Raw genomic sequence first — 27,938 nt, forward strand, 5'->3', positions numbered from 1 at the left:
ACCACTTAATCTGCTTCCTCCTCCACCTTGCTCTCTTTCTAGCCCTGTTGTAAGCCCCGTTTGCTCCACAGCGCTCTCCTCCCTATGGTAAACTCATCTCCATTTTAATTGTTAGGTGTCTCAGCCATGTAAGTCATACGAGTAGAGTTTGGGAAAGAGCAGGCTGTGTGAAAATTATTAATAGGACTGGAGCTTATACGAAGTCGGGATCTGCAAGTAGATACACATTCAGCTTCATAAAGAATAAAAATACACGAAAGGACGTAAAGACTCCAATCCATCTATCTATTCCATCTTTACGAGATTCGGCCCATCTCACTAGAATGATGAGTCTATACAGGTTCTGGTAAGCAGTTTCTCCTTATGGCTGTTTTGCTGTAATTGAGAAATGTTATTCCTCAATTATAAAGCTTTTCCACAATTATATATTTTTTCTTTTTATGCTTCCCTTTCTATCTTAACTACCCACCTCATTCAATTGGAATAAGATGCAACTCAAATGCCACCATCACAGGGAAATGCTCAGCTCCAACTTCCCCAGTTTAGAGGAAAAAAAGAACATTTCAATAACAATTCATGAATGTTTTTTCCGACACTTAAAACCATGCCTCCAATTCTGTTTATTTGTGCACGTCTGTATCCCTAAGTAGATTCTGAGCTCCTGAGCAGCAGAGACTTCTAATAAAGCTTTGTGTCCTCAGGTTGCTATACTGGAAAATAAATTATTTTCTAATTTCCTTTGCTTTTCTGCTTCACATAATTCTAAAATTTTCAAAAGGAACACTATCTGACACATATATGTTTTATGTATGTGTACATACCCACAAATATATTTAACAGGATTCTCTATGTTATTTGGCCAGCAATACTGGGATTTTTTTCCATAAATGGTACCATTAATCTTCCAATCAAGCATGTTGAAAAAATAATTATTCCAAGTCACTATAGCAAAAATTCTCAGGCTAATTAATTTTGGAAATACTTAGACTATCAGGGGATATTTACAAACAGTATCTCAACAGTATTGATACGAGACTCAATAAATACATATACTTATTTGTAAATAACTAAATACACTCATGTGTTTCCCTTTAAGTTCAGCACCAAAAGACATACGTGTTGTTTGCAATCTTCACATATGTAGAAATAAAATCTCCAATCATGAGAAAAAAGAGTCAGTAGATTATTTTCATATCATCTCATATAGGAGTCATTTGAAAAACAAACAAAAAAAAACAAAAAAAAGGAAGAAAAAGAAAAACAGGAAAAGGAGCACACTGCAAAAAACAAAAACAAAGACAGATTGGTTTTATTCAGGGTCATAAGGATCAATTTTAAGGTGTAGTATATTTTTTCTAGTCATATTTTCTAACTGTTCTATCAGTTATTGAGGTGGGTATTAAGATCTCCAATTATAATTGTGGATTTGTTATTTCTCCTCACGATTATTTTAGCTTTTGCTTTATGTATTTTGAAGTTCTCATGGTAGGTACATAAACCTTTAGGATCGTTATGTTCTCTTGATTAATTGACCGCTTTGTTATTATGAAATGACTCACTTTATACCTGGTAACATTCTTTGCTTTGAAATTGTCTTTGGTAGATTTTTGCACACTGGCAATCTTCACGTTGGCAGAAGAAAATTTTCTGCCCAAAGAATAGAAATTATTTTGCTGTCCTGGTCCTTGGTTTCAACCTTGTTCAAAGGGATTTATTTACTGAATTCTTGGCATATTAAGATAAGACGTTCAGGAGATATTTACTCTTTAAGTACGATAGATGTGGGGATTCACGTTTTGAGATTACAAGATAACATGTCTGGTTCAAATGAGAAGTGATTTGATCTAACTTCAAACTTTGCCTGTGGAAGTAAAAGCGTTATTCAGAGACTTGAAGAATCATAGATCGTCAAAGGACCTGCCTGCTCATGTTGTATGTGGGAGAACTAAGGGAGGAAGCTCAGGAAGGGTACATTTTCTTTAGTGATGGACAGAACAGATTATGGCCAAAGGGGGACCAAAGCCCCAGTTTCCTGATTCAGAACAGAGCCCTCTTTGCATGATATCACCCGTGCCCATAGCTCCATAATCTTCACACCTTTTCCTCAGTTGCTTGAGTTTGGAGCTGTGGGCAGAAGAAAAGAGTAGATTCACTGAGAAAGAGAAAAAAAATCCAAATGAGTTCCAACTTTCTCCACAGTGCTCAGGTCTCAGAAGCAGCTTCTTCAGAAGTAATTTTAAGCTTCCATTTGCCCATTCATCTGTAAAAATAATCTTTTGGTTACAATTTCCTCAGACATCACAATTATTTTCAATTTTCGACGTGGTCTGAATATTTTTTTCCTGTTTTTTTTAGCACATAGAGCGTTTCCTGTTTGATAACTAAAATGGGCTTGAACATAGTCATCTTTGCCAGAATGTGGATAGGACAAGGACATTATAAGCTGCCTGCAGAGAACATGATTGTTGTTACTAGGACGTCATTAGTGTGTATTATAAGAATGTTTTGAATGGGTCTGATTCACTGTTATCCTTCATGATTTCAACAGACAAAGAACCATGCACTTGAACTAGGAATCAAGTCCATGGATGGACTCCACCCAATATTCCAATATTCTAATAATGTAGAATGAGGATTTTTTCCTTAGTCACAATGATTAACAAATAATTTCAGAACTTTTTGATGCAACTATCATCATACTTCTATTTCAGTATTAGAGAACAGGCGTTTCTGAACATAAATAACCCTTATTTGATGATTTCAGTATAATTTACTCATTCTTTCACCCATTCATCTATAAATTTCACCAGGTATGGATAGTTTGCCTCAGGCATCACGCAAAATACTAAGGGATTCATGGATATATAAACAGCTCTTACCATCAAGGAGCTTAGCATGTAACAAAGGGAGTCATATGCAAGTAAATAAAGCTTAACTTACATGATATATAAAATGAAGACGTAGTCACTTTGCCAAGTTACTGTAGTTAGAGGGGTATTATTGGTTTTACACAGAAAGTACAGAAGCATGACATAATACACAAATCTAAATGCTCTTCTAAAGGGACTCTGAATGTTCCCGTATCACAACACAACATAACTGAGGGGTCAAAAAGAAAAACAATTCTATGGGTTACCAATAAAGCATGCCACCAATATGGTTATGAGCATATATGAGGTGATCAAAGCCTTCACAGAGATACATAAAGAGATACCTAGAGATCTTTTTTTTTTTTTTAAGTGAAGATAGACAGACTATAGAGGAAACAGAATTGAAATTCATACTTTCAGGTCAAATATTTGTTGATGGAAGGAGAACTGACTCTGGGTGGTGAACACACAATACAATTTATAGATGATGTAATATAGAAATGTACACTTGAAACCTATATAATTTTACTAACCAATGACACCCCAATAAATTTAATAAACATTTAAAAAAATAAAACTCTCATTGAAATAAAATAAAATTTTATACTTTCCATCTCTTTCAGAGTGTAAATGTCCATTCTTTGGCAGGACTATCAGTGCCTTCATCCTCTTGCTTCCTATCTTAGTCTGCTTGGGCTATCAGAACAAAATGCCAGATTAGATGGCTTAAGCAACAGAAATTTGTTTTCTCAGTTGTGGAGGCTGAAAGTCCAAGATCAAGGTGCCATCAGGGTTGGTTCCTGGTGAGGCTCTTTTGCTGGCTTGTTGATGGCGGTCTTCTTGTTGTTCCTCACATGGCTTCTTCTCTGTGTGAGCACGGAGACAGAGAGAGAAGTGGAGGAGACGGAGACAGAGATGGAGATGGAGAGAGAGAGGGAGACAAACAGGGAGAGTGAGAGGGAGAGGAAAGGGGAGAGAGAGATATATTTCTAGTGTCCCTTCCTCTTCTTCTAAGGAGACCAGTCCTATAGGATTAAAGACCCATCTAATAGCCTCATTTAACTTTAATTACCTCCAAAAAGGCCCTGTCTCCAAACAGTTACATTGAGAGGTAGGGCTTTAACATATAAAGTTTGGAAGGACACAATTCAGTCCACAGCACTTCTCCACCTGTGCAATCTTTGACTACTCCTGTTCTCAATTGGCCATCTGTCATAGCCACACTAAATTACTCAAATTCCCTAAATTTCCTACATTTTTTTTCCCCTTTATGCTGTTGCTTATGCTGTAATTTTTGCTCACTCTTGTCAGCTTCTCTGCCTGGCAAACCTTCAGCACAACCTTTGCTTCGAAGCGTTCCCTGACCTTCTGCAGGAAGAATTATTGTGTCTCATATAATATCTCAAGTGAAGCATTATCACATTTTACTTTAATCGATAATGGATGCTCAATGCATATTAATATTTTTGAATAAATGAATGATGCTAATATATTTACATGATCCCCCAATATTGTTTAACTATAAAGCTAGTTCCCCAGGAAGTTACTTCATGGGCTATTATACAGTCAGCTGTGTCCCCCCAAACTTCACGGGATATCTGAAGGGGCAGGTGCTCTTGCCTCAGACTTTCAGGTAAAAATTTAATTGAGGAAATAACTAATTATAAACATTATTATTATATTTATATTGAAGTCTACATTCCAATCTGATTTCCTAAAGGTGAGGGCTATCTAATGTATTTTTAAAATAAAAATGCTTTTAACAAAACATGGTATGTTTAAAATAAAAACAGTAATGTTAAGATAAAAAGAAAAAAAAAAAAAAACAGGAATGTTTGGGAAACTCAGGACTCCTTAGCGATGTGGGTCACCCTCTCCAAGATGACATACTAATCCATTGCACCAGTCATTCAAATCCTGGTTATTTTCTCCTTGAACTTGCTGTCCATTCACTCTCAGGCCATAGGCTCCAGCGTGTGTGTTCATGCTCTGTATTCACTGTCTAACATCCACAGTTTATTGGAACGCAGTACGCAGATAATAGAAAAATTGAGCTGCTACACCACCTGCTAATCAATAGGTATTGCGACCTTGATTGTGATGATGTGGAGTTCATTTACACCTCCCTGTACTCACAATAATTTAACGGATGGCTTTTCTTACAAGGATGAGACATAGTCTGAAATAGGCAGTCCGAGCTTTGAAACTTTCAGGATGAGCTGTGGCAGCTTCAGGCACATTTATTATTACCCAGAGGCTCATTTCCTCAAGGAACAAGGATAGGATCTACATCTCAGGATCACTGGCAGGATTATATGAACTAACACATGTATTATAAAACACTTAGAATTGTGCCTGGTATTTAGTAAGCACTCAAATGTTAGCTATTGTATTTATTATGCTTAAAGTATTACTTATTTTGGGGTGGCGGGTTAGCTTAGTTGGTTAGAGTGTGGTGCCAATAACACCAAGGTTGCTGATTCCACCCCGGCATGGGCCACTGTGAGCTGTGCCGTCCTTAAAAAAATAAATAAATAAATAAAAATTGCTTATTTGGAATTAGTCCTACTTAAGCATACTCCAGTGAATAAGCTTTCAGTCTCAAAATTCCATGTAGACATAGAAGATTACAGCCACGTAAACATAGTGGTGTCTTAACATTTTATGATCTTTTAAGAACATAACTTTTCTACTGGTGGAGGTTTATTTATGGTCCAACCTAGATGATGTGATCCAATTGTTTTGGTACATAAAATGAGTAGTTAAAAGGGGGTTAGGGGTGAGTAGAGAGAGGAAGCTATGCAGGTAAGTGAAACACTCAACCCCTGGTCAGCTATTGCTCTTTTAGAGTTGAAGATATTTGTAACAATGCTATTAAAGTGTAAAGTTCTTTAGAAAGGACAACCTATAACCTTGACACAATCACCTCAAATTTCTAGAAATACAAGATACATAGAGATAAATTCTATGAATACCTGAAGATGTTAATTTTCAAGCCCTGTAACTGGCGTCTTTTACCTGGTGTAATCTTGAAGCCTGCAAACTTCTTTGGCCATGTAACCATGGGAACTGTCCTTGGCTTTCAGCAGCGATTTAATGAGATGTCTGTAACAGTCACTGTACCCAGAACTTTATCGTATGTTTTCTTCCCCCTCTGTCTGTATTGAGAAAACAATGTTATCACAGTTTTACCTGAGATGGCCACATGAACTTGGGAACATTGTACTTCAGCCTAAATGCCAGCAGAATTCAGCAACTTTCCCCACTGCAGTGAATGACTATTTCTTCCAGGTCCAGGTTAAAAGGTGAGTCAACCTTTACTTCTCCTACATTCATACCTCAGATCCAGTTGATTGCAAATACTGTGGCTCTACTTTAAAAAAACAGCCAGAAACCAATTACATCTTATTAGTACCTCCACTGCTATCCCTGATCTAATCCATGGGAGTATCTCACCTTCATTACTGCAAAGTTCTTCTAATTGGTCTGCCAGCTTCCATTCTTGCCCACCTTCAGCAGCTCTCTATCTTGCTTAAAGTCAAGTTTTTTTTAACAAAAACTCTCTATGGTCCTAAGCATTCTAGCAACTTCACAAGCCTCCTTCACTTATACCCTCAGACCTCTCCTCTACCTCCCTCTGCCAGGAATAGCTTCCTTTTCCTTTCATTGCTCCAATGTCACCCCGGTGAGACCTATCCTCTCCTATCTCATCCTACTTAAATAGCTTATGTCTAGACACACCTGTGCACTTTCTATCCTATTTTCTAGTTTTCTCCATAGCATTTATCACTATCTAATACAGAAGTTTCTAAAATGCGGTTCCTAGAACTTTGTGACAAGTTCCTGTGCTGCTGCTGGGGGTCCAAGGGACACACTTTCAGAACCACTGCTAAAGGGAAATTTCTCTTCTCCAAGACTCTCAGTCTTTCTGAACCACTCAGACTATCAGGAGCCACCAGACTACCTAAAGTGTTTTTTTTTTTTAAATTAAAGTTTATTGGGGTGACAGTTGTTAGTAGTTACATAGATTTCAGGTGCACAATTGTGCAATACATCATCTATACATCACATTGTGTGTTTACCACCCAGAGTCAGTTCTCCGTCCATCACCATACATTTGATCTCCTTTACCATCATCAACTACTTCCCTTCCCCCTTCCCCTCTAAAGTGTTTCTTAAAGCTCTGAATGATAGGTTCCACGCTTAGAGTTTCTGATTGAGTAGGACTGGGGAAGGGCCTGAGATTTGCATTTCTAACAATTACCCTTTGAAAAACCACTAGTTGAATATAATACACGATACACTTTTTATTAAGTTTGTCTATTTCCTCCCATTGGAATATAAACTATGAGGCAGAGATTTTTTTTCTTTCTTGTTTTCTGCTATTTCCTCATGCAATAGACAGTATCAGGCACAAAGCAGCTGCTCAATAAATACACTAAATGACTGTTGAATGACTAAATGAAAATTGCCATCCTAGTGTTACATCAGAAAATTTCTAACTTCATTTTGCCAGATTTTATATGAAGATATACAAAGGTAAAATCTTTATAGTTTAATCTCCTCGTGCAAGAGTTTTTAAGCAATGGGCCACGGTGACAACAGGGATTTCCTGATACTCAGGAAATAAATGAACAATTTACAATATTCATATAAACTTAATGTTAACAATAATAAACATTTATAGAATGCTATATGTGCTAAGCACTTCCTGTATAGTATCTTGTTTATTTCTCATAACAAACTTTGAGGTGGCTGTGGTGTTGCTTCCATTTTTCAGATAAGGACTGTCATACCATCACCCACTCATCAGTGGACTCCAGGGTTTCCATATTATTTTCTTCCCTCCATGTGCTTTACCAATTGGGAGCATTAAAATAGAGTATAAACTAAGAGGTGACTGCTTTCTTTCTACTGTCCAGACATATTAAGATTTGAATTTAAATTTTTACCACTTATAACACTAAAGATCATTATAGCCACCTTTCTATTGCTTCAAGTTATAGAGAACTATATCAGAGCACTGGATTTCTAGATGTAAATGGTGAACCCTACAAATGCTGTAGGAATTTAGTGGTAACAGATATGGAAACATTTTTCCGGAGGCATGTTATTTGGGGCTTGTTTTTGCAATAATTTAGAAGTTTATTTTGTTTGAATATTCATATCAAACCCTATACCACAGCATTACACTTATGCATAGAAAAATGCAAAGATACAAATGATTATGAGTTAATTCATTTTCTTTCATCGGATAGACTGTTAGTTCAGGGGTCAGTAAACTTTTTATTAAGGGGCCAAACAGTAAATATTCTAGACTTAGAGGCCAGGTAATTCTGTAGTGATGGAAAGCAACCACAGATAAAGCATAAATGAATGGGTATGATTTTGATTCAATAAAACTTTATTTATACAAGTGGCCGGCCTATGGGCCGTAGCTGCTCACCCATATGTTAAAGAACCTCAGTCTTAGTGGAATATATGAAATGGACCAGATAAATTCAGGTAAATTTGTTGAAATTCTCCTCTCTCGCTTGAAAAAAATAGCTTGTGTCTTACTACAGAAACATCATATTCCTATAATTAAAAATAATGATTTAAAAATGACAATTCTAGCATGCAAATGAAAACAGACATTTGGCTCTGTAATAAGTTGAACTAGTTAAAAGTATCCTTGTATTTATTTTTTACACAGCACAAATGCAGGTGACATAGGAAGTCCAAAATTCCCTCACAAAACTTATGAACTTAACAACTGAGAATCTAATTTCTTATAATCTTCTGCATCATTTCATAGCTATATACTCTAGAGAATCCATTCCATAGCAGCAGAGGAGAACCTTAACTTAAAGCACCAAGTTTCCAGGCATTACTACAAATGTCTTTTTTCATTCTCTAATACATGCAGTCAAACTGCCTATGAAGCAAATATCAATTCACCTTACACTTGAGTAGAGAAGGGAAAGCAGTTGGAAAATCAATCTTATTCTTAAGTCTAAAAGTGACTCTATCTCTGTATCTTATATTCCCCTCCATGAAAATTTTAACTTTTAATGTAGTTATATGTAACGTGAATATAAATTAAATTTTAAACATAAGCTCTTTCAGATTCATCAAAAAGTTTAGGATGTTTGTATTTGTTTTATAACTTCTGAGGAAAACAAAAAAAACATGACCTCTAATCCGAAATATTCTGGCAATCTTTATTAGAAGTTAAATTTAGAATTTTATAGCAAAGTGATATGATCTGTTTGACCAAATTATAGATTAAAAAAAATCCTTAATTTATATAAATTAAGACACAAAGCTTATTCCCAATACATTTTAGAGAACTGTATTTTCATTTTTTGGAAGCAGGGTTCAATGGGCACTTTTAGATCGTGCTAACATTAGCCCTATACAGCCAGAGCTTACTGGATCCACGAAATGGACAACGAAAACCGGTTGGGGCAGCTGATGAGTGCTTCAACAGGATTCCGATACACAGACACAGATTTCATTGTTATATTCAATGGAACTGAAATCTTCTTTCAAACTGTGCTCCTGATAGGCTGAAGATAGTGTAACAGACTGCTAGTTCTTCGAGCCAAAATGCATGGATCTGTGGTACAAAGGCTTCATTCTCTGCCTGTGGTCAGTAACTTGAGGGCCTTCTGTAGGTTCTGCACAGCGGTGCTGACATCTTCATATTGCAAAGCACTGCCGGCATATTTGCAGTATTTCTGAGCTCTGGCAAAGTCCTCTGGTGTGAGACGGATATCCCCTAGAAAAAACAGAGTAACTAAGATATTTATAAGAATATAAAATGTGCTCCCTTGCAGGTTAGGGAAATGCTTACATTCAAGATTATAGAAAATATTTAAGGTTATGTAAACACATGAAGGAATTTTTTCTTTCAATCCCAGCTGTATTTAAATAACAAATTTTCTCATGCTATCAATTTTTTAAATACTAATATAAAACATACCTATGCCAATACATAACTTATACGAGCAAGATTTTTCTCCAGAAGTAATAAACTAGAACCCTTTATATTTTGGCAAATTAATTACAAAAATTATATTCCGAGTCAAATAAGGACAGTAGCTTTAGTGTTTATGCTAGAATCACTCTGCCTCTCTTTTCATGGAACAATACACACAGCCTAAACCATTCAGCACTCATCTGAACTAGAAATATAACCCTCAATAAAAAATAACAAACTTTATGTAAAAATATCACTTAAGTTACGTAACTTTTTTAAGCACAAAAAGATTTGCATTTTTGTACTATCCATATAAAAAAACTCTAAGATTTAACAGATTTTATATCATTAAACTATATAATTAAACATATATACAACCCTTACAAATTATTTCTTCAAAATTTATTCTCAGTAAGTTTTCCAGTTACACGATTAACACGTGTAGAGTTCAACTAAATAATTTGGGTAAACAAACCACATTAAAAACATTTCATTCAATCTGAAATTTGAATATATATTTCTACAAGATGAAATAAAAATTGACTTTGTATCTTGTCTTTTGAAATAAATGCCATTTTTTTAAAGGAATTTTATGAGGAATCTAGGATAACTGATCAGAAAAATAGGAGCGTAGACTATAACTAACACATCTCAATTCTGTTTACAGGCTTATACTTATAAATAGAATGACTTTGTTCAGTTGCTTTTAATTTTTCCATAGATATACAGCATAAAATAAAAACTTTAACATTTCCTAGGTATGGATTTTAAAGTAGGTAGCAATTCCTGGTACTCTGATAGTAAATTCTGATACAAATTATTATTTCCTCAATTTTCAAAACAAGGAGTACTGAAATAATGTATCCTAAAGTTTCTAGCCCAGCACCAGGCACCTATAAATGTTCAGTAATTATAATGAATGAATATAAAAAAGTTGTCTGTACTTTAAAGTATTTCCCACATTTTAAAATAAAGTTCATATAAAATTGAATATTAACTAAATTTCAGAGTTTGACATAATATACTAATATATCCACGTATAACTCACCCAGTGTGTTACATATAGTAAGTCTTCAAATATTTGTTGAGTTAGTATTATTAAAGATACATTGAATTGGCTCTTCCTGTTGTGAATTAGAGATTACACATTCCAATTTTGACAGAATTTATTTTAATTTCCTTGAATTTTGGTCTTGCTTAAAAAGCAAACAACACAAATCAATAAACTAGTAAAATTATAATTATATACTAAAAAAAAAATCAATTGGTTTCTTTTCAATTTTACTTTTAGTGTTTTAGTGAGTTGGCAATTGTTCCCCATTAAACCTCAAAACAATTATCCTGCAGTTAGTTCTGTTGATAATTTAGTCAGGCATGGTTTGGCTTGTACTTTTTTTCTTGAAAATACCTACCGGATTCTTTAATGGTTTTCCAAAATATATTAAGGAGTTCAAGTCACCGAGATACACACACTATATCTAGGCAAGTGAGATATGTTTAAAAATTAAGTTTACCTTACACTTACACTGCTCATTTTGTGTTTTAATATTCCATCCTCCTATCTCAGGGCAATCTAAATATATAAGGCATCCATCCAAAATTTACCGGATTGCTGGAAGAAAAGCCCTAATGCTCAGGCCTAATCTTATTTTTACAGCATTAGCTTTAACATTGTTTTGCTGACGTATCACTTATTTGTTAATCAGATAAAATGCGTATAATGGCAAGAACTCAGTTACTATTTTGGTTTTATAAGCTGAACTTATCCACCAATATAAAACTATTTTAAAACACAAATACTGAATTTTTTCATGAAATAAAGATTTCAATATTTATAAATGTCAATGAAAGTATTGTAATAAAAATATAATTACAGATATGTAATACACATAATACACATGTATGACAAATTATGTAACTCAAAAAAATAACTAGATAATAACTTATGATTTAGATACAAAAGGTATGTTATACACTTATACAGAAAATTTATTTTCAACAATTAGAAATATAAAGAACTTATGCCATGTCAGGGTTACATTTATTATTTTGTAACAGTTTAGGTTTTCCTTCATTAAAAAATATAATGTGTAAGTCATTAAAACATAAATTAAAATTTTAAATTAAAAATAAAATCTGTGTCTGAATTATAATTCTTTCAAATTACAATTTAAAAACTAGAGGAAATGAAAAAGACATAGGAAGGGAAAACACGATGCAGGAAGAAAATAGTAATTCAATTTCAGTTTATCTAATTTTATATTCAAAAGAGCAAATAATGCTTAATGCACCAAAATAAAAGGTTTTTTTCTATCACTAAAATTTACTAGAACTCATAATCAGAACCAGAGAGCGGGAGGATATTGTGGACCTAAAAGGTGTTTAAAGGATTAGAGAGGTTGTCTAATATAATATCTTTTCTGAAATTTGTGCTTGTATGTTCTAGAAGGCTTCAGACAAGATAGTGTTTTATCACAGAGCTGCTTCTCATTTCACAGGGCAGGATAAGAAGAGGAACGGAAGACAGCCAGAGCTATCAGTCAAGGTCTCTCTGAGAGCACAAAGAGAGTCTCGTCAGCACTGGATCAAAGATAACATTACACGTATATGGTGTAAAGAAAAATTCCTGCATGTTCAGTTGGCACAAGCATCCACTTCCAAGGCTGACTTTTCAAGTTTCCAAGAAAGAACACTTAACATAAATATTTCCAAAGTGGGTCTTTGGAGATTTTTTCCTATTTAACCAGGGAGTTCTAGAATGCATGTTAAGGACCTTGGATAACATGATCCTAGTATATTCTATCATCCTCTCACTTAATGGCATGCGCAGGCAGGATCTTTTTTTTTTTTTTTTAATTTTTACTGGGCCATATTAGGGAACTGTGTGTTTTTCCGTGACCCATCAGCTCCAAGTTAAGTCGCTGTTTTCACTCCAGCTTTGGAGGGCACAGCTCACTGGCCCATGTGGGAAGTGAACCGGCAGTTCAACTGAACTGGTGATTGTGAAACGACGGTGTTATGAGCACTGCGCTCTAACCCAATGAGCCAACAGGACGCCCATGCAGGCAGGATCTTAAGGGAACCATCTGAGCTGCAGAAAATCTCAGTGATGAATGTAAAGCACAGTGCTGAACCCTCATATCCAGTCACGGCCCAGACACGTCACTTAATAATGGCAACAGCAGTAGCAATGATTAGAGGTAGAATTTTTTTAAGTCAGGTACTATATGCTAAATGCTTTTTAGATATTCCATTTAATCCTCAAAAACTTTATGAGGGAAGCTGTTACTAGAATACTATATCAAGTACACAGGTGAAAAAGTAAAGACTGTGCTTCAAAATCTAGCTTTCCAATTCCATTCTCATCTCCAGAATCAGCCAGAAATTCACTACACAAATATTTAAAATATATTAATACTAACACATACATGCAATGTGTGTATTAGTAAGTACCAAGCGTTAAGGAGAAAAATGTTAATAAGAAGGGCCTACCGGAAGCACTACAGGTGGTAGTGATGGTGGTTATGAAACGACTATTATTTTTGTGGATTCTCTAGCCTTTTCCTATGCATTTACACACATAAATACAAACAGTGGCATATAGTTTTCTTTTAAATGTTTGTTTTTTTTCAAATGGGTCATACTACATATAATGTTCTGCAACTTGCTTGTTTACTTAATTTGTCTAGATCTTTTCACATGTGAGTTATCACATTGTTTTTTAACATGTGAACAGTACTCCTTAGTGCAGACGGATAATTAACAATTTTCCCATTAGTAAGCACTTAACACTGTTTTTCTACTATTACTACAAATGATGCTGATATAAACATCCACATACGGTGTTTCCCTGAAAATAAGACCGGGTCTTACATTAATTTTTGCTCCAAAAGACGTATTAGGACTTATGTTCAGGGGATGTCCTCCTGAAAAATCATGCTAGGGCTTATTTTCCAGTTAGGTCTTATTTTAGGGGAAACACAGTAACTACATTTTATGCCCATGCCTAAGTATTTCTTTAAGATAGATTCCTAAAAGTAGACTGGCTGGGTCAAAAAGAATTTATGATTTGCATTTCTGACACTGACATAACGCTACTGAGAAAAGCTTTACAGATTTACAGTCCCACCAACAGCATGCAAGAGGCATTCCCTGTTTTTATTAACATTGCAGTTTACAAATCTTTTAAAATATTTGTGCATGTATTGACATAAAAGCAAATGCTTTTTAATTCTCCAATTTTCCTGATTATCAGTAAGGATGGGCATCTTTTCGTATGTTCATTGCACATTTGTATTACCTGTTTACATTCTCTGCCCATTTTTTCCCACTGAGTTGAATTTTACTTATTCATTTGAGGGAGCACTTTATGTATGCTCTGGACATTAATTCGTTATTAATTATCAATTTTATCCTGGTCTATTAGTTACAGTTTAACAACGCAATGGGGGGAGAAGGAATCTTTTGCTGTACGGAATTTATTATTTTTCACTAGTTAAACCTGTTAAGACAAACGAAATGAGATACAAGAATTGAGATAGTTATATCACACACACACACACACACACACACACACACACACACACGTGCGCACACACTTTTCCCTGACATCACTTTTAAAATCCCTTTTGAATACAGATTCTTTCCACACTGATCCAAATGCCACCGTTATCATTAATTTAATTCTCATACTATAACACCTATTCTGTTTCATTGATTTGTCTTGCTTTTCAGATATCTTTGCATCAGAATTTAGGCATAGGTTTTACAGGTGGGTGGGACTATGGGAGGGAATCTGAAAACCAAGTTTAATAGAGGAATTTGTTGGGGAGGCTATCTGTCGACTAACGTAAATATTTTCACCATGTTCTTGGGTAATTTGCTAGTTTATTATACAGTCCTACCTATTCTTCACACCTTATTTAGCACTATGTGGCTCCGTGAAGCACACACGTGGTCTTAAATGAGACCTTTCAAGATCCAAAGGTCACTTAGGCTTCATAACTTACCCACTTTAGATAAAACCAGGAAAAGTGGAATAAACCTAATGTAACTCATACACTTAAATACAAGTAAAAAAACATACTACATTTAAATGGACTATGATATTCCAGCACAGTCCTCAGTGCTTGGAGACACCATTACCTTATCAGCAGAGAGCGCACTGTGCTCGCTTCAGACAAGCACATACTTCCAATCTCTCCCCTAACTTTATTAAATTCTGAACCAACTATAGATAAATCTTTTTGCTGTCAGACTAGTAAGTCAACTGATTACAGACTTAAAGGAACTGAGTACAGAATTTAAACAATTCATGTTATACTCAATGATACCAGGACTCACAAGACAGATGTGACATCCTCCCCCATCCCCTTTCAATAAAAGCTCTCCTCATTCCGTGGCTGAGAGGCAGGTCGCCAATTCCCATTCACACAGGGAGAACTGAAAACTCATGTGGGAAACAGACCTGCAGACAGTATCAGGGGAAACCCAATAACACAACTGAAAATAATAAAGCAAGGTTTCATTCTAAATAAAAAGGACTAAATCTCATCAGACATATGAAGAGAACTCTCAATGAGAAAGACCAAAATAAACACAACAACAGGATTGGGGTAAAAACAAAACAAAACAAAAAACCACAAGTCAGAAAAGTAGGCATGCTTAAAATCAACAAACCAATTACCTAGCCTGTGAACCAACCAACCATAATAATTATCCTCAGATTTTTATTTTCAATTATAGTCAGTTCCTCTTTTCTTAGATAATCTACTAACTCACTGCAGATGAGAAATATCATAATCAAAACATGGCAATATTGAACTAAACTGATCTACGCTTCCACTGATAGCTTTGGTTACATATTTGTGCCACTATACACATAGCAATGTAAGAAAAAAGGAACTACAAAAAAAGGGAATGTGTTTGGATTTGGGAATTTTTAATAGATAGTATGAAACAATCTTGGCTCATTAGAGAATCTAGTGAACACAGGCATTCAAAGAAATGTTTCAAATTACCTAGACAATCCTAAAGTAAAATTATAAAACAACACCCCAAAGCAAGAGATACACTGTATCTTATAAAACAGTCCACTGACTTACCTTGGGAAACTGTACTGAAAAGTGCAGGATCAATGGCCGGAATAGTCTGTGGAGTAGGTTGGATAGTATTACTTGTTACACCTGCAAATCAGAAATCCACAAATGGTTATAAGTATTACACTTCTTAATTATATAGTAGGAAAGGACTTAAAGGGTCACGGAGGAATTTCATTAGTTCATTTACTTTCTTTCTTGAAAACTTAATGAATCTTAATCTGACATACTTATTTGATGTTGGAGGCTGGTATAGAAAATATGCAGGAAAACACATTTCGAGTGTTTACATACATGTTATTGGCCATATATTTCCAATTACATATTATGTTTTTCATGTCTACTTCAACTTGCTTCTCAAAGCAATGTCTATAAATAGTAGAGTCTCTTCCTTTTAATTTCTTAGCCTATCAAATAATTTGAGGGACAAGGTAGGATATAATTATGATTTAGTTTAACTTACGGGAGGAAGTTCCATTTCATCACTCAGGAAATTACAAATTATACATTCCAAATTTTCTAGTTTACATGTTTTCAAGATGATGTTTTTATATATTCAATAAGCAATTAGTTTGGATGTCCTGTGAGAACTTGTCATGACTGTCATATTCAGTAGACAATTAGCATCTTGATTAATACTAAGTAATATACTACATTTGAAGATCATTAATCATCTAAAAATTAACACTAACTGCTAAAACTTCCCAAAGAGACTTAAATGATTCAATAGGCAAGAAAGCAAATAAAGAATAAAAGTTATTAATCTATCAATGCACTCAAAAAAAAAAAAGCAGGATTCACTTGCCTCAAACTAATAGGTTAAATTAGAAGAGGCAATTTGCAGCAAGGGTAAAGTGGGAAAGACATTGGAGTGAAAAAGGAACAGAAGGAAGAAAACAAATTGGGAAGTTTCTAGGAAAACAAAAACAGTCAATGAGAGTTCTACTATTATGGTTTCACAAAGGTTGACTGAAGTTCTAAAATATAGACTGCAGGTACGAAGTTCTGACTTTGAAGGACCTTCTCATTCCCACCTGTAAATAAAAAATGGCTAAATACACTAGTTTATCTCATTTAATTTTTTTTAGAGCAAATTAGTTTCATTTTACAGCCGTTGGAATTATTAAGCCATGAAAATGTTACCTTTTAACTAAAAATTGAACTAATAAAAAATTTTAAAGTACAAAGGGACACAAATGAAAAGTCAAGTACAAATTTTAAACAGTACAAAAAATGTAGGTGAAAAGCCTAGTTATTATTCCTACTCTAGGCCACTTTAGTGCTCTCACTAGTTTCTAGGGCACCTTTCCGTGCACATACAAGCATATGTGTCCAGTCCAAAGTGATTGTATAAAAATAAATGTTCTTTGCTAAAAAAAATTGTGTTCTTGCCTAAACTGAAATCCTCCAAACAGATTCTTGTCTCTCTGGAGAGGCACACTGTGGTTCATGTGTGTTTGTTTTTCAAATGGCAATATATATGTCTGCATACTGTACTATTCTGTGCATTTCTCATTTAATATGTCTGTCTGTCTGTCTGTCTGTCAGACACACACACACACACACACACACACACACACACACACACATCTGCGTTGTTGTTTTTTTGTGTGTTGTTTTTTTTCCTAATGGCTACAATGCGTTCCATTTCATATACAAATCACAATTTATAAAGCCATTCATTAATGATGGTCATTTAGGTTGTTTCCAATATTTTGCTACTACAGACAATACTGCCCTGAATATTCCTATCTACTGTGTGTGTGTGTGTGTGTGTGTGTGTGTGTGTATGTATATATATGGTGCCAAAAAATGTATACACATATTAAGAAAGAAAAGCTGTATTAAAATTGTAATACTCAGTAAATACCAATAAAAGATGAACACAAGCCACGTTTGACTTCTGCAATTACAAGAGGTCCTCAAAGTGGTTACCATCAGCGTCCAGACACTTCTGATTACGGCAAACTACTGCTTGAGCAACGTTGACCAAAGTGCCCACTTGTATGCCTTTTTTTGGCACCCCCAGTATATACCGATACAAAAGATGAATACAAGACATGTGTATACATTTTTGTGGCACCCCTGGTATATATATGGTGAGCTGCATTTATAATTAAAAGGCTTGCATTAATTAAAAATAATTCTATTATTTAACCTATTTAGATTTTTTACTGAGATTTTCTTCCTCTATATTTACATCCTGTAAAATGTGTACGTTTCAAGAGAAGGAAAACACAGTATATTGTATTGCTTATATCAAACCCTACAGTGGTTCAAGCACAAGAGGCAAAAACACTTAGCCTGTTTAAACAATCACTATCCTTGCTCTCTTTGCACCCGCTTTGCTTTTTTGTTGAAGAACTAAAAACTGTATATTAGTACACACTATTCTTTTCAGCTATCTTAAGGATTTCCCTTTGATAAAAGTGCATCCTGGACTTTTATATGAGAGAAAATAAATCATTCTAAAAGTGAGCAAGAGGGGAAACATCTGCTATATTTATAAACTAAAAATCTTTTTTCATTTTCTATTAGGCAATATAAACTGATTTTTTAAAACCTGTTTTAAATATAATAGGAAAAAAAATTCTGCCAGCTAAGAGAATATTCCAATATCTCCAACCAATCTTAGGGGGAAATATGTATCAGAGAAGTAGGTTTTGATATGGTAGAATTTTAGCTCCTTGAAGGAAGGGACATAAAAGGAAGGTGCCAAAAACATGAAATCAGAAAGACTTAGGTTCAAATTCTAGTTTTGTCACTTACTAGGTATGTTTGTATTTAGTTTTCTGGAGATAAGTGCTTAATTTCTTCACTGCCTATAAATTAAGGGCAGCGATATCTAACACAGTTTCTGTAAGAATAAATTTATAAAATAGGATAATTATTTAAATGCTAAGTCTGTAAGAATGTGTAAAATAACAAGATAGGACCTTATCCTAAAAAAATTCACCAGTTTTTAGTTTTATGTCCTCACTCCGAGGAACAAGAAGAGAGAAAAACAATCAGGCCAGAAGTTAACTGATCTAAATGAACTGCCCATGCCAGAAAATTTCCTAATAGAAGACTAACTCCTAATATCTATCTTTATGTCACAGATATTCTAAGCAGGAGATACTGTCTGTTAGTTTGAACATATGAAACTACCAATATTTTTTTCACTTTTGTTGTATAAAAATAGCCATTCAACCTAATATAGCCTCCCACTAGACGTATACTTTCCCTCTCATATATACACATAGTATGTCTACATATAAAATGTAAGTATATATGCCTATGCCAATTCTCTGCCCTAAGATATACTATCTAAAGCAATATCCCTTAGGTAATCTTTTTCTAAGGCCATATCCTATCCCCAAATGGGACATTTCCCTTGATTCAAAAAATGATTTTAAGTGTTCATTAACTTCCTATTAAATACCCCATCTTTCTTTGGCATAGAAATAGGAAGGAAAAGGGAAAAAAAAGGAAAGGAAGCTAATTTGCTGAACACTGATTTTCTTTTAGGCACAGCACTAGTCAATTTCATTCTTTTCCCCTTTAATAATTAAAATAACCATGAGAAGTGTGATTAATTTCATTTTAGAAAGAGGAAAAAACTAGGTTGAAAGAAGTTGAATAAACAGTTGAGTTTGTGGTTTAGCAAGGGGTAGAATCTAATAACCAATACTATTTGACTCCAAAATGCATTTTATTTTCACTTCACTCCTCCATATGGATGTTTGTATCTGAGGCTCTTGATCAGTGTTTACATTTACTAGCATAATTCATTCAAACAGTGTTCATCTAAGGTAAATACACATAAGTAGCTGGTTTTGCTTATATTATTATTCAACACTGGAAATACTGAATATTTCTAAAAGATAATGAAATACTTAAAACAGTGTTCTATAAAATTTTACTTACAAAATTAATTCAGATTGGTTTGCCTATTAATGTCATCACATAGACCATAAAGCAATGAAAAGCCAGGGTAAAATATGCGGAATGATGACACACAAAAAAACCAGTGTTAAAATTATTACTTTCACTAATATTCTTAAAGACAAAAATATTAGCAATATTTTTAGATTATAGTTGGAAGTTTCAAAATAGGAAGAAAGAGACTAATCATAATTGCTGCTAAGATTGTCAAAATAAAAAACTTTTAAATATTATTCAATGTACGTAAAACAACCTAAATGGTTTGGGTAAACTGAGGTGAACTAAAAGTCAATGAAGTAATAGCACTTTGTATAACAGAAATGGTAGCAATCAGGACTCAAAGCATGACTCTCATTTTATCAATTAGTTTGAAATGTTTGTATAATTTATTACCATAGATTAAACTTATGCTGAAATAAAAGTAAAATTTTAAGAATATTTTTTGTAAAACAATTAAAATAAGTTAAAGATTTAAATTATGGTTTCAAATATTCTTCTACTTGTACTATGTCAACAATACAAGTATACAGAAGAGTATCTCTTTGCAATTTTAAAAAATATCTTTATCTACTGACATGGACTTACTGGAGACTAGTTTTGTCAGATCGTTCTTCTATGAAAACATAGATATACAATCCTGAATTATTCCAAGATAGTAGATATGACTTCTGTTTTTAGTCTCATGTTTGTAATCTTAAAAAAGAAAATAACCTGAACCCCCTCTTTTCACTAGACTGTGATTCCAGCGCTACTGAGATTCTATGGCTCCAAGTCTTCTCCCCTTCATCAATAACACCTATGCTGAGGGCTACAGGGTCCTAAGGAAATGAGACAGGAAAAATTGAATCTTGCTATCACAGTGGATGCTGACTGACACATCCTATACCCTCCCCCACCTCAATGCTAGTCTTGAACAACACTGAATGGGAAAGAATGGGAGGGAAAGAAAAGGAACACAGCAACACACACGAAAAGCATAGAAGCTATTCTTATTAATAAAATATAAGTAATCAATATATTGATTACTAGTAATCAATATATGTAAATGTTCTGTCATTTCTCATAAAACTAACATACAATTAATATTAAAACTTTGACGAAAGGATTTAATGTTTTTTTATGGGTTCAAATGAAATTTAAAGCTCTTATGCTTTATGACCATCATTATGAGGCTCAGATATCATAAGAAGTTATGAGTTATTATGAGATATGAGTTATTATTCATGCTCATACTTGTTGAGCTTTAATTTCCTACCTGTGCTGTGAGGCACTTCTGCGGGTGTATTAGCTGGAGCGTGAGCACCGGGAGGGATCTGTATTCCAGTGTAGCTGCTTGATGGCATGTTGCTGGGATCGTAAGTTGAAGATGGCGGCTGAGGTGGCTGGGTGGGGAGAGAGGTTGCTCCAACATCTTCATTTTCTTCAACATCTATGGAATATATGTATGCAATCTTAAACTAGGTGTTTTGAAATAATAATGCCAAATATTCTAATTTTGTTATACAATCATGACAAACAGACCTTCAAATGCAATTCCATTTAATGCAGTTGATAAGCAGGCTGTATCTCTTAAAATATTTTTCCTAAAGATAAACTTCCTTTAAACACATTCTTTAAACTTATGAAAAATTGAGGACATTTTTGGCATAATACATATTTATGTTATCCAATAAGAACTCTGTTTTCGGACAGAGCCTTTTACTAAACAACCATTGTTTATTAGCTATTAAATAATTACCTGGGTGTCTGTTGTCCAAATTATTCAGTTAATCAACAAAACAAAGAAATGAAATTTCACATTCAACAATCTAAGCAGAAAGGAGTAATAAGAGACTTCGCTAATATAAGTTTCGAAATACACTTTTAAAATATACAATATGTATCGTTAGCTGAATTTGAAAACACTTTGAGAAAATTAAATTTGTAGTCTATTTAAAATCACAAGTAGCCACTTTTGGTAATCTTAAAATAAAATAAATGCAAGCTGAGGTACATATTTCTGAAATAAATTTGTTTCGTGTTCAATTTTTAAGTAACTTTTTTTGTCTGATTATACAAACAAAAATATCTATCTACTACTCTGATATATACATTGTACTAAGTAACCTTGTAGATGTATTTATACCTTATATACACTAATGTAATTTTTTCCTATATTAGAGAACTCTAACATTTATACATTCTGAGACGAAAAAAATGAGCAAACAAACTACTATTTAAAGGCACTGGAGAGTGACCAAAAGCTGGCAGAAACTAGAGTGAAGGTGAACCTTGGAAAGGAAATCTCACCAGGTAGGATTTGCTTTCATGTGGCTTTTCACCTGAGGGCACTCAACAGATTGTGCAAAATAAAGTGTTGCAGAAAAGTGAGGCTTAACATGCGTGTATGAATCCCAACTAAATACCTGTATGTCCCTGAACTATTCATGCACACTCAGGGAAGATTCTAGGGGTCCTGGAGAAAGCAAAGCCTTAAAGATGAAAGAAAAGAGGAGTAATGGTTGAGTTCAGGGAAGTTAACTGTCTATTAGAACAAGAATCAAAACTGCAGAGGAAGAGAACAATGTAGAGGAGGCACAAGATTGTTTGTTTATCAACAATAAAAATAATAGAAATATTGGGAGGGTGGCGGGCAAGGAAAATGTGAGTAGTGTCAGATAAAAAACAGAGTCTACACAAATAGACCCCAAAAATGACCCAGGTAGTGAAAAATTAACAGAAAATGACTTAAAACCAGGTACTATAAATATGTTTCAGGGCCACAGAGAAAAACGTTGTCATAATGAATGAAAAAGGAAAAACTCACTAGAGAAAAGAAATCTGTAAGAGAGAACAGAAACAGACGGAACTAACAGAAAACAAATAGCAAAAATGCTTGGCTTAAATCTAGCTATAGCAATAATTATATTAAATGTAAATGGACTAAACAATAGTTTAAAGATGAATGTTGACTGAAAAAAAACCACCTACTATGCATTAAGACTCAGATATGTTTAAAAAGATGAAAACAGATACACTATATAAATACCAAACATACAAAAGCTGAAGTGTTCATTTCAATAACAGACATAACAGAATTCATGTCAAGGAATATTAAGAGATACAATGGAATGTTTCATAATGATAAAAGGTTAGGTAATTAAAAACAACAAAAACAATTATAACGGTGTATGTGCCTAATAAAATAAAGTTTCAAATAAAACAAAAACAGAACTAGTAAATACTTTATTAAATACTATATATTTTATAAGACTTTATATACACAGATACATACAGACACATACATGAAGTAGCTCTGCAGAAATTCAGATGAAGAAAAGATCATCAAATAGGCAGGATCAGATAGGTAAAACAAGATGAGCATTTTAGGAAGGAGAAATGATTTTTTTTTTTTTTTTTTTTTGAGAAATGATTTTAACTAAAGAAAGAGACAAAGATCCTTTCTGGCTCTTAACTTCTGTGGTTATAATCATGGGTTTAAATAGCTACTATGGACTGAACTCTGCCTCCCTACCCAACCACCAAATTCACAGGAAGCCTTAATCCCCAATGTGACTGCATTTGGAGACAGGATCATTTGAAGGTAACTAAGGTTAAATAATGTCATAAGGAAAAGCCCTACTCTGATAGGGCTGTGGCCTTATAAGAAAAGAGATCTCTCTCTCCACCATGTGAGAACAGAGAGAAGGTGGCTGTCTGAAGGCCAAGAAGCAAGTTCTCACCAGCAACCAAACTGTGCCAAACCTTGATCTTGACCTTTTCGGCCTCCAGAACTATGAGAAAATAAATGCCTGTTGTTTAAGCCACCCAGTCTATGGTGTTCTGTTATGGCAGCCCGACCCAACGAAGACAATAGGAGACAGGAGTAGGAAATAGAACCGGTAAAGTAGGTTGGTGCCAGATCGTGGTAAGTCTTGGTTGGTAGGCTAAAGGTCATAGATGTTTTCTTGTGGACACTTGTAAACAGTAGGACTGACATAAAACATTCCTGATTATAGTCAGTATTAAAGGAGGAAAGGAAATATGTAAAACATTCTAAAGTATTAAATGAAAAAGAAATAGTGTTGCGGCAATCTGCTTTAAAAAAATATCCAATTCCAATATCATGATGAGTAACCCAGAAACATAACCATGTTTTATAATAGTCTGTTTTAAACACTTAAGAACAACATATTACATTATTCATGCTGTAGTGTTAGTGTAAAAAGCACAGAACTTAGAGTAAGAAGGCCAAGGCTCAAGTTCTAGTTCTCCTTTGTGGTTCTATGACTTTAGGTTGGCTTCAAACCCATGTGGAACCTCAAGTTCCTCCTTTGTAAGACAGGAAGAGCATAAACTATCTCTTAGGGATTTTTGAAGGTATGAGATATGTGAAAATGATTTATAAGATTTAAGGCACTGTAAAAATGCAATGCATTCATCATGTAAGATGACTATAAGCATCCTATGTGAAAAAGGCTTTAAAGATCAGACAAGGGCATTATCATGAACTGTGCTTCAGGAAAAGATAGCAAAAAGTTGAACTTGAAATACTGCATGGACATTTGTATCTCTAGACAATGAACTGCAAAATAATTTACACAGAGTACTCATATGTAAAACTGCAGCGCACCTTTGTCATTGAGTGGCATTATAAAATTCTAAATAGTCCTCTAAATGAATAAATGAAATACAAAGATTTTCCTGTCTTCCCCACTTCCATTTTTTTTGTCTTTTAAAGGCAAGTTTATTGAGGTATAATTTACATACAATAAAATTTACACTTCTTGGGAATACAGTTTTGACAAAATTATACAATGAATAACCAACCACCACCATAGTCACAAATGGAATATTCCTTTCATCCAAAAACCTTTTCCCATGTTCCTTTGTAATAAATCCCCTCTCTTCGCCTGAGACACTCACTGATCTGAGTTCTGTCCCTAGAGCATTACCTTTTCCAGCATGTTTTACAAGTGCAATCATAGAGTACTGTAGCCTTTTGTGTTTGGCTTCTTTCACTTCGCATAATACTTTTTAAATCAATCAATATTGTTGCATATATCAACAATTCCTTTAATTGCTGAGTAGTATTCCAAGACAAGGTTGTTCCACAATTTGTTGATTCATTCATTAATTGATGGCATCAAGATTATTTTCAGTTTTGGGCAATTACAACTAAGGTGCTATAAACATTTACAAACAAGTTTTTGTGTAACATATATTTGCATTTCTCTTGGGTAAATAAATACATAGGAGTGGAAATGCTAGAGTTTATGCTAAGTAATTTTAACTCTACAAAACTGACAAACCGTTTTCCTTTTCTTTTCCCACTAATGAGAGTTCTAGCTACTTGGCACTCTTGCTAGCACTTGATACTATCAGCTTGTTAAATTTTAGCCCTATATTCTAGTAGGTGTATGGACTATCTTGCTGCAATCTTAATTTGGTTTTCCCAAATGACTAAAGATTCCAGCATCTGTTTATGTGCTTATTAGCCACCCACTTATTCTTAAATTATATATGGAAATACTGGACCACAACTTTTATATTTTGTCAGTGAATACTTATATAACATTGTACACATACTAAGTATATGACCTGGCAGAACCACAACATAATTATGATCTGAAAAATTGTGAAGAGAGCACGCATATGGGGAAATTACTAAAATGGCCTAACAGAACTAAAATATCATTCATCACTGTACATTCATTCACTGGACACCGATTGAGGAAACTTTTAAAAAATCTAACAGGAATAATTTCCATAGAATAGCGTCAACAAGCCATCCCCAGTACCAGGGCCAGTTGGTTTCACAAAAATTTCTAGGAAGCATTTAAAGAAAATGTAATTCCAAGGCTATTTAAAATGTCCAAAACATAGAAAAACAATAGAAACTTTCAGATTATATTTATAAAGTATAACATTAATACCAAAAAGTAATTTAGAACAATTTTACTGATAAGTGTCAATGCAAAAATCCTAAATGATATCGTAGTAATGAATGAATCCATCAATACAATAATAATAATAATAATAATAATAATAATAATAAAATCATGGCCAAGTGGGGTTTACAACACAATGTAAAGCAGGTTCAGTATTAGGCAATCTTTTAATAGAATTCACTGTAACAACATATCTTAGGAGATATATTCAACTGCAGCTGGCCAACTATGGCCAGTAGGTCGGCTGCCTGTTTTTACAAATAAAGTTTTATTGGAACACAGACATATTCATTTGATTACATATAGTCTGTGGCTACTTTTGCACTCTAAGAGCAGAGTTGAGCAGTTGCAAGAATCCTAGAATCCAAATCACCTAGAATCCTAAAATATTTACTATCTGACCCTTTAAGAAAAAGTTTACCAACCCATGCATTTGATGATCATCACATATACCTAAAAGTTGTATAACAAAATGCAATTTTTGAATCATTTGCAATTTTCTTAATTCAGAGAACAGTGGTTGTTTCTCCTCGTGACAGCCTATTTCCTATTTGTCTAATCAAGAAAAACAAGTGATAAACATTTTTCCTTTTCTTTTCCATCACACCCTAACTGAAAGGCCAAATGAAAAAATGAGACCTTTATTTTTTCACAATTTTATAAAACCACTTATTACATGACGGTGAAATTTTCATATATATATATATATATGTATATATATATGCATATATCAAGTAAAAACAACAACAACAAAACAGTTGCAGAACAGTGTACATTACCAACTGTGTAAAAAAAAGGGAGGATATATATTCCTTTTTAGTTGTAAATTTATAAAAAATAATCTCTGTAACGATACCCAAAAATTTAAAACAGTAATTACTTATTTGGGTTTTAGTAAGATCTGGGAAGATGAGGGATATGGTGAAAATGAGAAATTCACTTCATATTTTTTATATGTCCTACAGATTTTGAACCCTGTGAATGTAATACCAACCACCACCTCCCCCAAATAAAACTTTAGATACATAGATCATAATAGTGTTCCTTGTGGTTTGGAAATATTTTATAAATGATAAATGGACTGCCTGTTAAGTAATTGTATAACTATAAATGGATTATATGAACAGAGGTAGGAGACAGCAAAGCCATTCTGTTGACAAAGTCAGATGTTACAGGAGTTAGGCCTTAATCTCTCAATCCCTAAATTTATGATTTTATACCAAATTTCCATGGATTTTGGACCTTATGGCAGAAACAAAATTATATGGTTCCTTTAAAAAACTTTGAATAATAATATACTGAACAATTATGATTCTATTAAATCATTTTACTTAGATAAATAAATACATACCATTATCTTCTTCAATTCCAACAGGCCCTGCTTGAGGAGTCTCTCCATTCTTTAAACAATTATGGATATATGTTGCCTTCCACCTTGCATACTTTCTGTGTTTCACATTCTAAAAGAAACATTTTTATATCACTATTAGACTGCAATAAAAAAGTCAAATAAAAATATACATTTATGATAACGTCTACCTATTTCTGAGATTAAGCCCATTTTTTCACAGTATAGCTCTAAAATAATCTGATACCCTTCACACCCTACCACTGGATTCTACCAATGTCTAGGGCTGGACAGACTTATTGAAAAGCTATCTTCCTCACAATTCATGCCTCGTTCTCTTTTCTGGTTTTGTATTTCAAAAGAGGTCTGCAACAGGAGTATCCTTCCAGGAAAACTTGAAACCCTTATGCACAGGTGAGAAGTAGGCTAAAGAATTCTAAAATTAAATATAAAATAGCAACAGACTGAACTATTTTCACTACAGAGGAGAAAACAGATCTACACAAATCTATGAAAAAAAACACCTAAAATGATGTAGTGGTTAAAGCAAATGAACACTAGACAGACAGCTAGGCAAACCTCACCTTTTAACCTGTAGTATACTCTTTACCAGCTCGGATTCTTAGTTACGTTATTTCTTTTTGGTTTAGTGCTTGTTGTCATCAAACAAAAGGTCTGAAAATTTGAATGTGCCCATGCCTTGTAATGGCTGGGAGCCCACATGTGCCAGCCTCACTTAAGTCGTCAGTTCACCTTAGGAACTGCTCTTGCTAATGTCACCAAAGACCTACTTTTACTGGC

General features: G+C 34.0%; 1 protein-coding gene across 3 annotated transcripts in view; it reads right to left on the bottom strand.

Moving 5' to 3' along the window:
* Positions 1–7,152: 7,152 nt before the first annotated feature.
* Positions 7,153–27,938, bottom strand: part of VTA1 (vesicle trafficking 1) — a 57,023-nt gene continuing 36,237 nt past the window's right edge. For all 3 annotated transcript variants that reach the window (XM_081036107.1, XM_081036108.1, XM_081036109.1), the window contains 4 exons: positions 27,141–27,249; positions 21,115–21,288; positions 15,939–16,019; positions 7,153–9,633 (listed from right to left, as the gene is read on the bottom strand). In XM_081036107.1, the coding sequence (XP_080892233.1) occupies positions 9,488–9,633; positions 15,939–16,019; positions 21,115–21,288; positions 27,141–27,249 (510 nt within the window). In that variant the 3' untranslated portion in view covers positions 7,153–9,487. The remainder of the gene's footprint in view (positions 9,634–15,938; positions 16,020–21,114; positions 21,289–27,140; positions 27,250–27,938) is intronic.

Source organism: Rhinolophus hipposideros (assembly GCF_964194185.1).
Source record: "Rhinolophus hipposideros genome assembly, chromosome: 3".
Taxonomy (NCBI): domain Eukaryota; kingdom Metazoa; phylum Chordata; class Mammalia; order Chiroptera; family Rhinolophidae; genus Rhinolophus; species Rhinolophus hipposideros.